Here is a 16,501-nt window from a genome sequence, read left to right as displayed (position 1 = left end):
TACTTAGGTAGTAGGTGACAAGAATTTCATGTTGGGTATCATGCCAGTCATGGTATCTGCATCCTCCTGTTCCCCTGCTGCCTCATATCTTGGACTAGGCACTCCGTACAGTACGGAGTACTATCTTGGTGCCTTGGGTAGACAACATGGGATAATAATATTCCGGGTCAGTGCAGCACCGTGCCTGCCTTTTAATTAGAAGATAGCCGATTCCATATAGCGAAGGCGGGCATGCTGTCTTGGCATCGGTGGGCAGCGAACATTGGCCGATGCTGCAACACCGACTGACTGACAATACATAGCCACTAGTAGTGCCTTGTCCATCAAACAACTGCTGCGCTCCCACCAGCAATCAGTCCCTCGCAATTCTGCTGCCTTGGTGAATTTCATACCCACGACACTCCTCTTCTACTCTCGGTTCCGTATGTCGTGAGGTCCTGGTCTCTATCACTATCCACATTAAACACTCCAAATGGCCGAACCACCCATTGGTACGTCCCGCCTCCAAGCCCACCGACACCACCAAATTCATTCATGCTGACACCGGTCCCATAGTCCTCGATGGTGGTACCGGCTTCCTCAAAGTCGGCTATGCCGCTCAAGTACGTCTATTGTCAATTCCTAGAAATCCCAGACGACCGATCCAACTGACTCTCACTTCCCCACAGAACTTCCCCGAACATCAATTCCCCTCCATAGTCGGCCGACCCATCCTACGTTCGGAAGAGCGGGCTGGAGATATCGTGGTCAAGGATATCATGTGCGGTGATGAAGCTGCCGCTGCACGTTCAATGCTTCAGATCAGCTATCCTGTATGTGCTAGCCCTGCTGCTGTCGCCATATTACTTTCGACCAGTTTGGCTAACAAGATACCCCCCTCCGCCCTCTTGAATAGATGGAGAATGGAATTGTCAAGAAATGGGACGATATGCTACATCTATGGGACTTCACCTTCAATGAAAAGCTCAAGATCAATACCAGTGGCCGCAAGATTCTTCTAACCGAGCCCCCCATGAACCCGCTCAAGAACCGAGAGCAGATGTGCCAGGTAATGTTCGAGAACTACAACTTTGGTGGTGTCTACGTGGCCATTCAAGCCGTCTTGGCTCTTTACGCCCAGGGTCTGTCCTCTGGCGTTGTCGTCGACTCCGGCGACGGGGTCACCCACATTGTCCCCGTCTACGAATCCACCGTGCTCAATCACTTAACCCGTCGGTTGGACGTTGCCGGTCGTGATGTGACAAGAAATTTAATCGCGCTCCTCCTCCGTCGAGGCTATGCCCTCAACCGAACCGCAGATTTTGAGACTGTCCGTCAGATCAAAGAGAAACTCTGCTATGTTTCTTACGACCTCGCTCTGGACCAGCGCCTCTCTGAAGATACCACCGTCCTGGTTGAATCCTACACTCTTCCAGACGGTCGAGTGATCCGTGTAGGAAGCGAACGGTTTGAAGCGCCGGAATGTCTCTTCCAACCACACCTTGTCGACGTGGAGCAGCCAGGCATCGCAGAATTCCTGTTCAACACAATCCAGGCTGCAGATGTAGACGTACGTTCCTCGCTGTACAAGGCGATTGTCCTCTCTGGCGGTTCGAGCATGTATCCTGGTCTCCCGTCACGGCTAGAGAAGGAATTGAAGCAACTCTGGCTTCACCGAGTACTCGGCGGCAACCCCGAACGCCTCAACAAGTTCAAGGTCCGGATAGAAGACCCCCCAAGGCGGAGGCACATGGTCTTCCTTGGCGGTGCCGTACTCGCCAATATCATGGCCGACAAGGAGAATATGTGGATCACAAAGCAGGAGTGGGAGGAGCAAGGCACAAGAGCCTTGGAGAAATTAGGACCGAGAACGTGAGATTCCAGAGGGGAGCGTCGCGTCGCGTCAGCCAGCCAGTTTGTTCTTGTCCCTCCGGTCGGCGCAAATGCACTAGCAGATGCCAAGAAGGCAACCCCTTTTTGCGGAATGTGTGAGCAAAAGCATAGTGCGAATGGATGGTACAGGTGTACAGAAGAGCGAAAAAGCGGCACCACTCGTGGGAAGTGTGATTGGATTGCTTGACATGACAATAAAGGGCCGGCCGGCCTGCCTGCCTGCCTGCCTGTTGGCGCTCAGGCATGGCGGCGTGGCGGTGTGGTTGAATGATTGAACCTCGAATGACGAAAATATCAAGACTCCCTCAACAGAAGAATTAAGAACGACGAACGAAGAAGATGAAAGATTTATAAAACTCAATATTACAACAAAGCCCCCTTAATCCACGTTTGACCAGAAACTTGCTTCTAGCAACCTCAGAATCCCCTCCGAACAAACAATGCTATCTTACACTAACTCCCTGGTGACCATAGTGTGGCGCATGCATACCTACTACTATGCATACCTAGGCCGTACGTGGTCGTGTAATCGTAGTTCAACTCATAAAGCCAACTGCAGACTGCAGACTGCAGACTGCCTCCCCCGCGCGGTGCTTTCTCGAGCAGCAGGACCACCCAGTCATGGCCTCTCAGCCGACATGGTTCGAGCGACTCGACTCGTTAATCTTAACTGTGTAAATGGGCAGTCGTCGGTCACAGGTCTAGGTGCCGGGAGTAGGCATAGCACAAGTGACAAATCCGTGCATGGATGGTTATGTACAAGGTTATATACATCTACCTAATGTATGTATATATATATATAGCTTGTTCGATCTGCAATATGTTTACATGTAGCTTGTTCGATCTATCTCCATACACCCAAGTCATTTGGCATTCAACCATACCTGATGTCTTGCATCACGCTACCGTCGATTGCTAATCTATTCCGGTCCCAGCTTCTGACGACATACAGCGCCGGAATAGGTTACTGTTAGGTATTGAGATGGAGACGAAGCATCTCTTTGTGTGTCTCTGTCTCTCACGCATTCGTCCGTGCTACCGAGTGATGATTGGGAGAAAATGCGCTGATTCTCGTGATTAAGCCACTCGCTGACAAGAGGGCTTAAAGATCGAATCACCTACGGCTTGCTTCGTCTGCTTTGATTTGGTGATCTTCGAATGGATACAAAATCCATGATGCACCATTGCGCCGTCGTTTCCAGGGCAAGAGAGCCATGCGTGCATGCACCCATTCCGACAAATGCCGGGGGGGGGGGGGGGGTAGAAGCCTTGACACAGTCGACCACCAGCCGAGACTCGCGGCCAGAAGAGAAGAAACAGCCATGGAAGAACACCCTCCTACGGGATTCTCACGTAGGAAGGCCCGAGCGAAGATGCTGTGAATACTCCTGCGACGCCTCTGCCATCCAATTCCTAGAAGCACCGGTCGCAGCAGGATCAGGATAGGAGGAAGAATCATTGTGGTGTTCGGCGCCGCCAACACCAAGATCAACGCCCGACGACGACATACCTGCGGTGTTGAAATCCATCAACCCGTGGTTAAACGCGGTGTCGACACTGTAGTCGCCCATGGTCGGGTCAATATACATGTCATTCTCATCGAGGAATGAACTCCCATTTCCGAAGCCGAATTCAGCCATCGTCCATGGAAATTGGAACTGCTCGCCCCACTCGCCCGGGATATTGCCCATTGCGCCTGGTGAGTATCCCAAATCTGTAGAGGCGGGCATCACCACGCCGGCGATTTCGGGCTGGCTGGCGATGTCATTCTCTTCTTCCTCGTCATTCCCTTCGTCTTGTTCTCCAACCACGACTCGCGGTCTGAAGGGTGGGATGCTTTCTCCACTCTCAGCAAGCTGCTGTTCAAGAGCCGAGCTTTCTCGGGAGCTTTGCGAACTCTCATTCGCGGTCGCCAGGGGTGCAGCTTGCATTCCCAGTGTTCTCTCCGTGCCGATCTGGCTGTTGGTGATCATGAGCCCGACCAAGAAGCAGGCGGAGTCAGCAATGGGCCAGATGTCCCGCAGGCTCAACAGTGCTCGCACACATTGGTGGAACTGGTGACCTGGAAGATCTCCCAAGGACTTTCCCGTCGATTTGATTTCTACGAGAAAGGAGGCAATGGCCGGTAGCATGAATGCGACCGATATGGGCGGGAGGAAGCGGACCAAATCCTGTTCACGCAGAGATTGGACCATCTCCGACATTCGCTCCGCCGCTTCTTTGACACGGGGCCGTGATTTCTGTTGGAGGAAGTTGGTCAGAGATGTCGATGGCTCCTTGGCCAGTGTGGTCGGTCGATGGAGAGCCTCCAAGGCCATCCAAAACATCATGTTAAGGACCGATCTATGAAGATGAAGAAATGATTCGTGCGGGTCTGGGTCCAGATCATACGTCCTGATTTGGCAGCTTACAGGGAGCATTCGTTGCCATCGGTCAAGCTCGTCTTGTAACTCGAAGACTTCCTTGGCCTCGAAATGTGATTTCTTGGGTGAATACAGCATGATGGAGTCCGCAGTTGTGCCGGAGAATCCTTGAAGCACATACAACTTTCTGATGATACGGCCGATGGTGGTTAAAATCTTGATTTTGGAAACACACATTTCGGCGAGCGCCACCCTTATTGACCTACTCGTGAAAAAAGCACATTCGCGAACCGCTCGGACAGAAGTCTCGATTGGCTCGATGTCAAAATCTTCCACCGTGAGCATCGGCAGTGCGGAACTCTCGTCCTTGAGACGCATTGGCTTCCGCATCGAAATCGCCATGACTCGATCTCGGATATAGCATGCCCAGAAGATCCTCCTCCAAAGTTTGGCCGTCTTAGCATCCTTTTTCGCGAGTGTGGACCTTTGATTCAAGCCGCAGCTCGTGGCCAGCGAAATGCACACACCCAACCAGTACCATGGGTCTTTTAGATCGTTCTCTGCGACGTACCAGTACGCGAGCAGTAAGATCGTTTGGATTGCAGTGGGCCGGTCGGCTTCCCAGTCAAAGTCGTATAGGAGCTGGAAAAAAAAAAGGTTAGTTACTTATCAGCCCAGCCTTTTGGCATGAAAAGGGAGGTCGTCGTTCGTTTACCTTAATCTTGTTATAGAAATATACGCGGGCGGTACGACGGTCAGCGAAGCCAGCTTGGTTCAGGTACTGCTGGTCAACAAACGCTGTGCCTGCGAACATGACGGCTTGAAACAGGAGGAGGCTGATCGGTGAGCCCCCCGTGCCATCCAGAGCACTGAGGAAGTCCTGCAAGTCGATGATAGGAAGATAGGGATAAACGTATAAAATGCAAGATCGGAGTAGCTGATCACGCAGCTCGTCGTCCGGTATGGAGAATGCTCCACGTCGATGTAGAAATTCAAGGTCATCGGCACTGAATTCTCGCGATGGTGGTCGAATGTAGGGGGGAAGATGAGCGAACGAGAACGGTCCCTGAGTTGATGCCGGCGTCCCCGTGGTACCACGGCGACTTGATGGTGGACCGGCCAGATTCAGAACTGGCGTAAAAGCAGGCGGAGATTGGAATTGATTGTTGAGATTTAAATGCACGACGGGAGAGCCGTGGTCTTCCATGTCGGAATGTGTTAGCTAGTTTGTCCCTTGAGAGAAGGGGCACTTCGAATGGACCTTACCATGGCTGGACTGGCTGCGAGGAGCTGAGATCGCGGCAGGGAGTGTCGCAGGTGGTGAAAAGGCGTGAGAACTGGACTGGGGAGTTGGAGCGGTACGGCCTGGCTGAGTCTGAGGAAGCAGCGGCACCGAAGTCGTTCGATTGAGTTGTCGTTTCTGAAGGCGATACTTCCTGCTCCTCCGCGACTCGGTGATGACACACTCAATCCCATCGATACTGCAATTGTGGCACGGAGCGCCTGATTTGACCAGGTCGCATTTCACTTTGCGTGTTCGACAGTGGTGGCAGGCCTGTGATGCTCGCTTCTTTACAGGCTTTTCAGGCTTGGAGCCTGCGATTGAAGAGGGCTCGTCCAATCCCATCGGGAATAGTCTGGCAAATACCTTATGGCAATTTACAGTTGGGTCGTGAACCGTGGATGTCCGGGGATCAACGACTCTGCTTCAACGACGTCGTCGATGTGGCCGAAAGTGAAGCTGAACCATGGGCCGAGGTTCAACTCCGTATTCGGAAAAAGCCTTGGCCGAATTGAGATGTTGATCTTGAGGTCGACATCAAACCATCAACAGATATCACCAAGCATCAATGCGCATTTGGAGAGACGATGCTAACCAAGGGCCTTGGAGCTGACATGGATTTGATGTGGTTCTCGCCCATCGCCATCTTTTTCCGAGCAGCGGTTACGAAAGCATAGGGCGGAGAAGTGAGGGATCTGCGTACCGAGAGGCTGGTTGGTAACACTCATAACCCGTCAGAAGATTAGCACAGCCGCTAGTTTCTGACAAGGCCATCGCGGCCGATCATGGGCCCGGCCTGGCCTTTGCTACTTGGTTTGCCCAGTGGTTTGCTTGTTTGTGCGTTCGAAGAGTACCATCCGTACCCACACCGACAATGGCGAGGAATGGCTCAATTGATTGATGCATCGAGTTTAGACGACCGAATATCCTTTCCGAATCCTCAAGCGGGTATGTTATGTACAAGACATCCAAACATCAGCTTCCGCCCTCTCCCTCAGCAGGCCAATTGCAGACCATGACCCAAGAAGGGACGCCTTGGACAGCCGGTGTCCTCTCCTTAGGAAACGACTCCAGATATCTGACGACACGGAAGCCAAAATACGCATAGACATCCCTCGCCCGTAGGTTGCCAGCAATGAGCCACAGCGGAACACCTTCACTCCTCGCCCTCGCCACAAACGGCTCGATGACCGCCCTGACCGCGCCTTTGTCCTTCCTGTCGGGGTCCCGCGCCATGAGCGACAGGCACCAATACTTCTGCTCGGGCCCGAGGACCTCCGACCTCGCGCCCTGGATCTCGCGCGTGAACTGCGCGAAAGCCGGGCGCTCTTTCTCGATCTCGAGGAGTTCGCCCTCGCTGAGCATCGGGGGCGTCGCGGCAGGGGGTTCCCAGCACGCGACGGCAGCGAAATTCGCAGCTTCTACGATCAGCGACCCAAGCGCGACTTTCCTCTCGATCCGTTTCTCGCAGGCCTTGTGCACGAGTCCTGTTGTCACGCATGTGAGAGTCGGGTCTTTGTCGTGCTCGAACAGCGCGATTAAGGCGTCTGATACCGATGCCCGGGAGTAGATGTCTGCGAGTCGATACCGGTATTCCTCTGTTGTCGAGATCGTGGTTGGTGGTAACGAAGCCTGGCTACCGGCCGGGCCGTTTCTATTCTTCGCCAACGACGGGACCGAGATGTTCTCGCTGGTGAACGCGGGCCCCTCCATGTGATGTGTCCTTGCTCCTGTACACACTTTTTCTATTCGCATTTGTAGCTGTAGTGAATGGGATCAAGATGCTAACATTTGGCGGGAACGCGTCGCTCTCAGGAATGGCAGGACGACAAACTCGTTGTTGCGATACAACGTGAGCCCAATGTAGCTTTGGGGCGGGTTGACTGTGCTGGAAATCAAGGTAGTGATTTAATTTCAAAGCGACTGAATTCGCCCACACAATTCGGGGTTGGAAGTGTCGAGCGATTTATGACTCAACGCGACCCTGATGCATGGTTAACTAGTTTGGTCAGTGTGCAGATCGGATCCCGGCGACCACGGCCCTGGTTGACTTGATATGGCCCTGCATTGGTCAGCCTCGTCGCTGTAGCATCTTATAAAATTCATTGGATTTTCTTTTCCTCGTGAACGATGACCTCCTCTAAGCATGGTTTTAGGCATCCCTATGTCGCAGAAAGTCTAGGTAAATATTCAGGGAGATGGTGGTGCAGTAAAGGAGACAGCTCGCATGAGGCAACGAGTTCGAGGCAGTCCACGCATCCACTTGACCTTGTTTACTCCTACGACCCGGAAACTATCAGTATTTTGGCTATTCTGGATGGAATAGCAACCAAAATTGCATCCAATTCAATCAGATCCTGTCGTTTCACTTGATGGGGGGCCTGCGCATTCAACATGGCAGCCGCAATCCCCGACCCCTCGGATCTTCTGCGTTCCACCAATGACTCCATGATCATCACAGCCTCTCAGAACAGTGTGCGCAGCCGCGATTACTTCAAGATACGAGACATTGTCTTTGCATGGCATGTTACTCTTAGAGCAATCCTCATCCAGGACTACGTTGATCTGAAACGTAAAAGAAGTCTGCAAGAATATGTCAGCCAAGCATGGACGATAACCATGACCGATGACAAGATTGCTCACAGTGGACAGTGGACACTGAAGATGTCTTCGAATTGACAGCCAGGCTGTCCGGATTAACGAACCACGGAGATTTATGTTGATACCAAGGCCACCCCTCCCAAGGCCGCAGATATTCGTATTGGTTTTGGTCTCTGTGGTACCTGTACAGTCGTCGCCAAAAGTCCTCGTTCCACACACTTCTCGGAGAATGGGAACAAAGGTCCAATAACTACAAAAGGAAGTACTGGCAATGGTAGGAATGGTAGGAGTAGACTGGCACGAAGCGACGAGTGGACTCCAGTAGTCGAATCCGCCCGTAGCCTAGGAGCACAGTCATTCACTATTGCACTTGCTGGAGCCCGCTAGATCAGGATCAAGACTTAGCCCTGCGTTGAGTGTGCCTCCCAAATTCCAGTCCAAGGTGAGGTCTCTGTTCTCCAAGTACACCTGGAGGTTCTCAGGGACGAAGTTAGAGTCCCCAACGCCAGAGTAATAGCCTTGAGATAAATGTGACTGTTCGTCACCATAGAAGAAGCGTGTTCGAACTTGACAGAAGCTGTCACAGACTTTGTTCCTTGTTGCACGTATATACGACAACTCACCACTTACGTCCGCCTGTAGCTTCTTCCTAGGGGCGCAAACATCGTCATGATAGGTTGTATGACTCTTGAGTCACCCCAGTGGCATAGTTCCTGCGTCGCCGTCGATGAATGCAGCAGGTCCACAAGGAGGAAAATAGTGAGGAGGATGATTGACAGAACGTGGCGCTCAAGGCTCAAAAGTCGCAAGGCCGAATGAAGTTATTCAACGAAAATCAAATAGCAAGATTTGTCTGTACCGAGAACTTTTGAGGAAATCTGCATCTACCAATCACCCCTGACTCTTGAAAGACTTATGACCATCGAGTAGGACTCCCCTTCAAACCATGCGTGGCGAGGAAAAGGGGTGTCTGCTTTAAACATCACCTACCACGTCTGCGTCTGCGCGTTTCCGGAGAAAACAAAGACTGCAGGGTTGTCGCGGGTCGGGTCTGGTTGCAATCAAATGCTGGTACCTACACAAAGAAACAGAGAGGTTTAGTCCTGGCTTGTTCCTGCTACTTCTCAATATGCCAGAAGATGAATTTTTGTCGCCGTGACTCACGACAGAGACAGAGGCAATCATAGTATGTTTCACAGTGGAAAAGACTGCCACTCATTGGCCTTACCTCAGAGCCTTATTAGAAAGAGAGAGGAGAATGGATCGCCTGTATAGAAATCTCAAGGCAATTGGACCATCAAGAATGAGCTTCCCTGACTACAATTTTGCTTCATCGGACAGGCAAGGTTGATGTGTAGAATGAAATCCTTCATACCCTAGTCCAGTGTGACGGCTGCCAGCAGTGAAGAGAATCACAGCACATGGAGTCGACGTGCGACCTGTCGCAAAAATGTGACGCCAGTGTATCTCCAACATGTCCAGCCAAGTGCTATCATGCACTTTCTTCAGGATCCTCTCCAGCGCCCGCTGAGCATAGTGAGTCGATGGAGCCTGTCATCTCCGTCGGGCTGTTGTCCAATTTCTCAAACCATATTGGCAGAGCTTGCTACGAGAAAGAACAAGAAATCGTCGAGACAAGAGCAGTTGCATTTGTCACGTTCTTGACAGCAAGGAAGATGCATCTGCTAGCGGCAGTCAAAGGAAAACCCCTACCAATCTCACCTGGAACCTTGAGTGTAGCGAGAGTATCTCGGAGAGATTCAGAGTGCCATCCTCGGCAATCTCAGCTCAAACACAATCTGATGATCTCTAGAATGATCATGTAAGGCTTCGATGGATTGCATAAAAGTCAAAGCTTCTCAAACGAGTAGGTGACGTCTCCTTTTCTGACACGCTCGCTGCGACAAAGTCCCGTACGATGGGTATCAGGAAGAAGTAGATAGACTCTGCGGACGCTATGAAATTTGGAAGCAGATACTCGCAATTTCGACAGCGCTTTCTAGCGGTCAGGGCTTCGTTTCGTGCCTGCGCTATGATAGAGATCGTGCTGCTTCTCGAGGGAGATAGACGCATCGAAAGTACCCCACGACAGGAAGCCGAAGCCTGCTCGTAGCGTAGAGAGCACGTTTGGACGTGGTGCAAAATGTGCCGATCACCGTATCGAGGTCCAAGAAAATCGTGTAATTACACCTTAGTATCTATTTGGAATAGGACAAGCGGCCATCGGCTATCATGTGTGTGTGAGTGGATCAATGTGAGGATACAAGCTCTCCGTTGCTTGGAGTCATGAGAACAATCGGTTCCAGCTAGCGGTCTTGATTGAAAAGCCCGCGGAAAAAAGACTCCGCATCAGCATACCTTGTTGCCGGAAAGGATCCCGTTAGTGTGTATGTAGAAAGATTCTCTCGGACTAGTCTACCTTGCAAAGCGGCGGCCTGCTAGACATTAATCGCAGGATGGACGGCTGCGATGCTCCGATCAAGATGGACAACATGAGTATCATGCAGCAATGCGGCCTAGCCAGCACTTGAGCGCCTCGTAGTGAAGGACCAAGTGGAAACACCACGCGGAGCCTGTACTCGTACAGATGGGGCCAGCCAAGGCATCTTGATGGGGTCCCAGGGGTAGCAAACGACCCCATCGATGCGATTCTTCCATTGGCCGTTTGCATCTTGCTGCTTATGGTAGGCGTGGGCTGACCTCGACAAGGACAGGGGCAACGCATCGCATCGGCTGGCTGTGAAGGAAGGCCTAACGCCTAACGACTCTGCATCACGATAGCTGTTGTTGGCTAGCTCCCCGCCCGTTGAGATGGGATGGGGACGGGGCAGACGCTCGATCGATACCGGTTTCGACATGTCAGATCCTGTTTGGGCACTACTGCAACTTGGAAGCAAAGCCCATGACCAGATGGACCCAGCGGATTCCAAGGAGACAAATTCTGAAACACTTGATCAGACTCACCACCTCGAAAACCCCCCACAACATCTGCATCACCAGGAATCTCCTTTCTCAGACCAACCAAAGTGAAGCAACGGCTGGAGAAGCAAGGTATTCCTATACGAAAAAGCGGGCATTCCGTCCACGTGCCTATTCGATACATGTCGGATCTTTGTATCATTATGGAAGGGCACTGGATGGAAGTGTCGTACTAGTACTTTGGAGACCTCCCGATTCAACCGCCTCGTATCTGGAATGCTTGGCCATCGGCCGACCTCCAACAAGGATAGCGCTGGAAGTGGATTGATTATTCAACCACTAGTCGTGCGATAGTGCGATAGTGCGATAGTGCAATAGTGCAATAGTGCAATAGTGCAGCATGGGAGGAGCAAGAAGAATCCTTGATGGACACATTGGTTCCGTGCGTGATATTGATCTGCCGGCTTTGCAGGAAGGTGTTAAGTCAGACCCAGGACATATGCAGGGTATTCATAGCCACCCCCTGTCTGTCACAAGCATCAAATTCTGAGTAGAAAGATTTCGCGGCCATCTCGAAGGTACCTTGCACGAAGAACAGAACAGTCGTGAAAACCCCTTCGCAAGAGGTACGAATAGATACCCCCATAGCAAGGCGAACCCCTCTCTCCTCGACCTAGAGAGTTTGAGACTCAGTCAAGGAGAGAGAGGGAAAGTTCTCAAGACCAGTTGTGCAACTAGGGACCTTTTCATCGCATGAGACAGGAACAAGAGAAACACTAGCTGTCCGTGAAAGTTTGGGTACCCAATGACTGAACCAATGAGGAATCCACCTCATCCAGTAGTCCACCATGTTGAGCCAACGACGAATGCTCCGTACTCGCCATGGTCAAACGATACACAGAGACAGGCAGACAGGCTCTACACCGAAGCCTAGAAACTAGAGCACCTTCAAGGCCGAGATGTTTGCGAAAGCCGCGCGTTTCTCCTTTGACTTCTGGTGTGCTTTGCAAAAGTGCTCGCCTGTCCTAAGCGAAAGCAAAAGGTCCATGAAGATAGCGAGCAGATGAGACACCTCCGCCACATTTGATAAGAGGGGGCCTTGAAACAGGGCTAGGGTGCCTGCGGAATCCGGCCTTGTTTGTACCAAATGTGCAAACCCTTTGCGTGATAGTCCCGATCGATGCCAACCTCACCCTGATATGGAATAGCAATCGACATGTCTGGAGAGAAAAGGAGACAGGGGTGCGCTGTAGGAATGGAAGAGCGCCCTTCGCTCCGCAAGGAAGTGGTTCGAGCGCGGTTTGGTTTGGTTTGTGCGAGAAAAAGGACCCGAGCTAAACTAAAAATCTCGACTGTACGGAGTACTGTACATCGCAAGCCCGTAGTGAGAAAAGCTTTTTCACTCTTGGTATTTGAGCGATGTCTCGCCTCGGACGCGCTTCATCTCGGTTACAAGGCCAGATGTACAGTACGGAGTAGAGTTTGGACAGTTGGACGCGACAGAGGCAAGTCGAAGAGGGCGATCCTCGATCACGCTTGTCCCCAATCGTTCATGACACGGTCTCTAGTGCGCAGGGATAGTGAGCTATCAGAGAGGATCTCACGGTCATCGTCTTGCCAGACGCTTTCCGATGGATTCCTCGTCCTCCATCCTGTACATGGGGTCAGACAAGCTGGCAGGATTTGCCCGATGTCTGTGAGTGGAGAAGCGAGAGGGGGGTTTGGTCAGCCTACGGAGCCTTTGGACAGGAGGCAAGCATGCAAATGGCAGATGATGGTTTGTTTGTTAGCATCCCAAGGCCTCGTGGGTGTTGACTGTTCGTGGTTGAGGCCAGACGACTGCGTGTCTCACGTCAATGAGCTAAGACGGCGCAATAGGCAAGGCAATCCGGATCATGAGCTTGGGCCCAAGCATTGTGTTTTCTGTGCCGAGGGGTGTTCTGCGTACGTACAGAGCACTCCGTACAAGGTACCTCATACCGAGTACGGAGCCCATCGAGGCTGTTCATCTCCCTCGTCCGCCGTCCATCGGTGAGTGACAGGGGCAACCTCGACAATCTGAATACATGGCGTCAACTTAAATTGGGGGGGGGATTAGAGTCGGAAGACACACGACGCCTTAGGGAAACCAGCGAGCCTGTTGGCGTTAGATAGAGAAGATCGAAAGTTAGGCAGCGTCCCCGAGTCCCGAGTCCCGAGGCAGGGAGGGCCCTTCAGTCACCAAGAGTTTTGGCGTCAAACTGTGGGTGATGTTTGAGGTCAAACGGGGGCGCGGAAGATAGACGGGTGACAGCCGCTGAGGACGAGAGGGACCCCCCCGTCAGCGAAAACGCAAGCTAGTCGATCAACCGTTAGCAGGGACACCATGACAGTGTCGCTGTGGGCGCTGGGGCGCTGGGGCGCTGGGGCGCTGCCATCAACATCGTATCTGGCGGCATCTCGAAGCGTCCATCGGGCCCGGGTAGGACAAGCAGCAAGGCCCAGGCCTTAGCCTCCAACGTCAAGCATCGAGTAGTTGGGAGATTGGGAACACAATTGGCGGGATGTTCCTCCAGTGGAGCCTTTGGGCTTTTCAATCTAGCGTACGAGCACGAATACGTAACGGCACGGAGATGATGTGGAGGGAGAAAGACGGCTGGCGCATCGCTTTGATGCAGGCCACAGTGGCCCAATACGGGAGGACAAAGGACAAACGAGCAAACATCTCAGTGGGATCCAGGAGAACGAGGAATCGAGGACAGTAATAGCGGATGCTTCCTCCATATGGGTTGGAGATGGAATCCCTGCTGGCTTGGGCACCCGATCGATGGTGACGTAGTCGGCGCTATAAGAGTGGATAGTGGAAAAGTCTCATGTCTATCAAGATACTCGTAGACAAGATCAGGGCGGTTCGGCCCAACCAATACTCCCCGTTGGTAGAAAGGGCAAATATCTAGTCGTACGGGTAAGTTTCTTACAACATAGCAGAGTTCTCCTTCCAGTCTAAATTCTTCTTCTATCGTAAATTGAACGCTTCAGTCCTACGCTCCTTGCCCAAGTACTAGTGGTTGATCCTTGGAACGCTCTGCGCTTACTCTACGTTCCCCAGACTTCCCTTAGAGATCTCGAGTCCATGTATGACGGCTGACACTCTTGACTACGAAGTGTCCTTTGCGGAGCAAATCGTTGAGGTCAAGTCTCCCAAGCACTGTCCTCACTCCCCTGTCGCAGAGACTCGGTGTTACGGAGTCCTCCTCAACCGAACGTTAAGACCTGTTGAGGCAGCAGGAGACTGCATAATACCACAATACTGCACGCATTTTATTGCGAAGGAACCGACCCGGGGGGCCTCAACCGCGCTCGGTATGAACCGGTCCCATGTCATGGGTCATGGGTCATGAGTCATGAATGCTAATCACCTGCTTCACATCTGATGCTGTCTCATATCCAGGCTGCTGCTGAACCGGGGATTTTAGAGCACCAACATGTTTCTTGGATTGACAAGATTTCATCAGGAAATAGCCTCCCGTTAAACGCAGCCTGCCTGGTTCTGGTCCTAGTTTTGATTCCGAGGGTGATTGTGATTGTGATTGCGATTGCGATTCTGGTCAGTTCTCGCAGATTGCTCGCTTTCCGTCTCTGCCCGTGTAAGGCAGTCTAGCCTGGTTTCCCTTGGAAATTCCTTTTCGCTGTCACTTTGTATATCGTACGAGTAGGTCATCATAGAGGCCGGTATCCTCACCAGGTTCTTGGTGGCTTGCCGCTTGACCCACTCCTGGACAGACTTTCACGGTAAGCCATTTCGAGCCCGAGCCCGAGCCCGGTCGGGGGAAAGTGGTGATCGTCAAACGGGTGCCCAAGATCAAGGGTAGATGTCGATCTCGACCTCTCCCGAATGATCCATTTGCGGTCTTGTCCCTCGCAAGCCGATAGCTACCAGGGGCATCCAATGGGCCCTGGCCCCAGACGGGCCACAGACTCATCCACCGACCCAAAAGGAACAGCCCCAGTTTTAAATGAGTACGAGTAGATTCAGTATGGCTAAGACTCGAGTCAAACAAGAAATTCGAGTCGTGCAAGAGGCACTTGTTGGCGTGCCGCCATGACTGAGTCAGGTCCCGTGCCGGTCTTGGAGGCGAGGGCCTGTTTGGAGATGCCTGTATGCAGTCGAAGTGGCCTGATCAGATGGCCGTACTTTACACATGTGATAGATTACGCGCCTATTGGATGTCGGCATGTCTCGATTTAACTTGCTGAGTCGCTTCAAACCCGAGTCTCCACCGCGAAACTGTCGCCATTCTATAGTAGTCATGAAAGACTCGCAAATCTGCCGCCTCCGCTCATGAGACAGGGTCGGTTTTGATGCACGACCCTTTCTTAAGGATCGTCCCCCAGTGCAAGCCAGGTGGGGACCAGCTATTCACTCTCGCAAATCTCGATCCACAATCTGGCAGACGCTCACTGCCTGCATTCCGCCTCTCTCGTCGCTGCAAAAATGCAGACACCTGGCGAGTGGACGGACAAGACGTTGGTTTGCGTTTTGCTCTACCGCGTCAATAATTTAGAAGCTCTCGCTTAGTGGGATGCCCTGGTTAATCAGAAGACACACCAGAGCGCTTCCGGGAAATCAATTCCATCTCGCCCGTGAACACGGGCCCCCGGGGGGGGGGAACCTCTATCGTTGGTAAGCCTGAGCGGAGTGTGGTGCCCGCGCGCAACGAGATATGGGAACGGCTGCGTTTTGCGGTTTGCTTCACTTGGGGCGTTGGTGCAAAAAGTAGAATGATCTCTGTTGACTTGACCTTAGTCAAGTGATAGACTCCCCTTTGACACAACGGCGTTGGCACGACACCGAGCCGTTGTGGAAGGCCAGAACATGAAGACCACCCTCATCATCCTCAGCCCAAAAGCTTTCAATATACAAGCACCTCACCTGCCCATTTTATATGTTGTGCATTTCTCCTAGCTCCTGCTCTTTCCCCGTCGTATGCCGCCACTAATTCCGTTTTCAACACTAGAAATAACAATATCTTCAAGACATAAATCTCTGGTGGAACCAAAATGCTCCAAATGCCTCTAATAAGGCTGCCGTTGGGGGTATCGAATAATCCCGCAAGTCGTGGGCAACGGATTTTTGCGCCCATGCTCCCGTAGATGACTCCAAATAGATATCGCAAATGTGCAAGAATGGCCGTTGCCTAAAAGCCTTTTGGTCGCTCTCGTTTGCAAGATGCCCTCTGTACAATCCCACCACCAAATACATCGCTTCGTGCTTCTCGCAGGAATGCAAGATTCAAATCAGACAGCCCTCTCGCCAACTCCTCAGTCGTAGGCCGAAATATATCCAGAAAGTTCCAATGACCTAACCCATTTAATCGTCATCATTCGTCCCTTGAAAGAGACGGCGTACATTCCAACAAGTAGATTCGTTGTCTTCGTCAACTCCGGCCTCGATCATTCTCTTCCAGTCCTTGGGGGCGCCTGT

General features: G+C 52.1%; 3 protein-coding genes across 3 annotated transcripts; 1 reads left to right on the top strand and 2 right to left on the bottom strand.

Annotated features, from left to right (window-relative positions):
* Positions 1-472: 472 nt before the first annotated feature.
* A1O9_00179 (actin-like protein 2) lies at positions 473-1,855 on the top strand (the record flags this gene model as incomplete). Its single annotated transcript, XM_013409343.1, has 4 exons — positions 473-491; positions 556-602; positions 669-812; positions 896-1,855. The coding sequence occupies 4 exons, from the start codon at positions 473-475 to the stop codon at positions 1,853-1,855; spliced, it is 1,170 nt and encodes a 389-aa protein (XP_013264797.1).
* Positions 1,856-3,221: 1,366 nt separating this feature from the next.
* On the bottom strand, positions 3,222-5,442 carry A1O9_00178 (uncharacterized protein; the record flags this gene model as incomplete). Its single annotated transcript, XM_013409342.1, has 2 exons — positions 3,222-4,877; positions 4,951-5,442. 2 exons carry the CDS (start codon positions 5,440-5,442, stop codon positions 3,222-3,224), a joined length of 2,148 nt encoding a protein of 715 aa, XP_013264796.1.
* Positions 5,443-6,492: 1,050 nt separating this feature from the next.
* A1O9_00177 (uncharacterized protein) lies at positions 6,493-7,230 on the bottom strand (the record flags this gene model as incomplete). The annotated part of the gene is made up of 1 exon (XM_013409341.1): positions 6,493-7,230. The coding sequence occupies one exon, from the start codon at positions 7,228-7,230 to the stop codon at positions 6,493-6,495; it is 738 nt and encodes a 245-aa protein (XP_013264795.1).
* Positions 7,231-16,501: the final 9,271 nt, after the last annotated feature.

Source organism: Exophiala aquamarina, assembly GCF_000709125.1.
Source record: "Exophiala aquamarina CBS 119918 chromosome Unknown aczIA-supercont1.1, whole genome shotgun sequence".
NCBI lineage: Eukaryota > Fungi > Ascomycota > Eurotiomycetes > Chaetothyriales > Herpotrichiellaceae > Exophiala > Exophiala aquamarina.
This window is presented reverse-complemented; position numbering and strand designations above follow the sequence as displayed.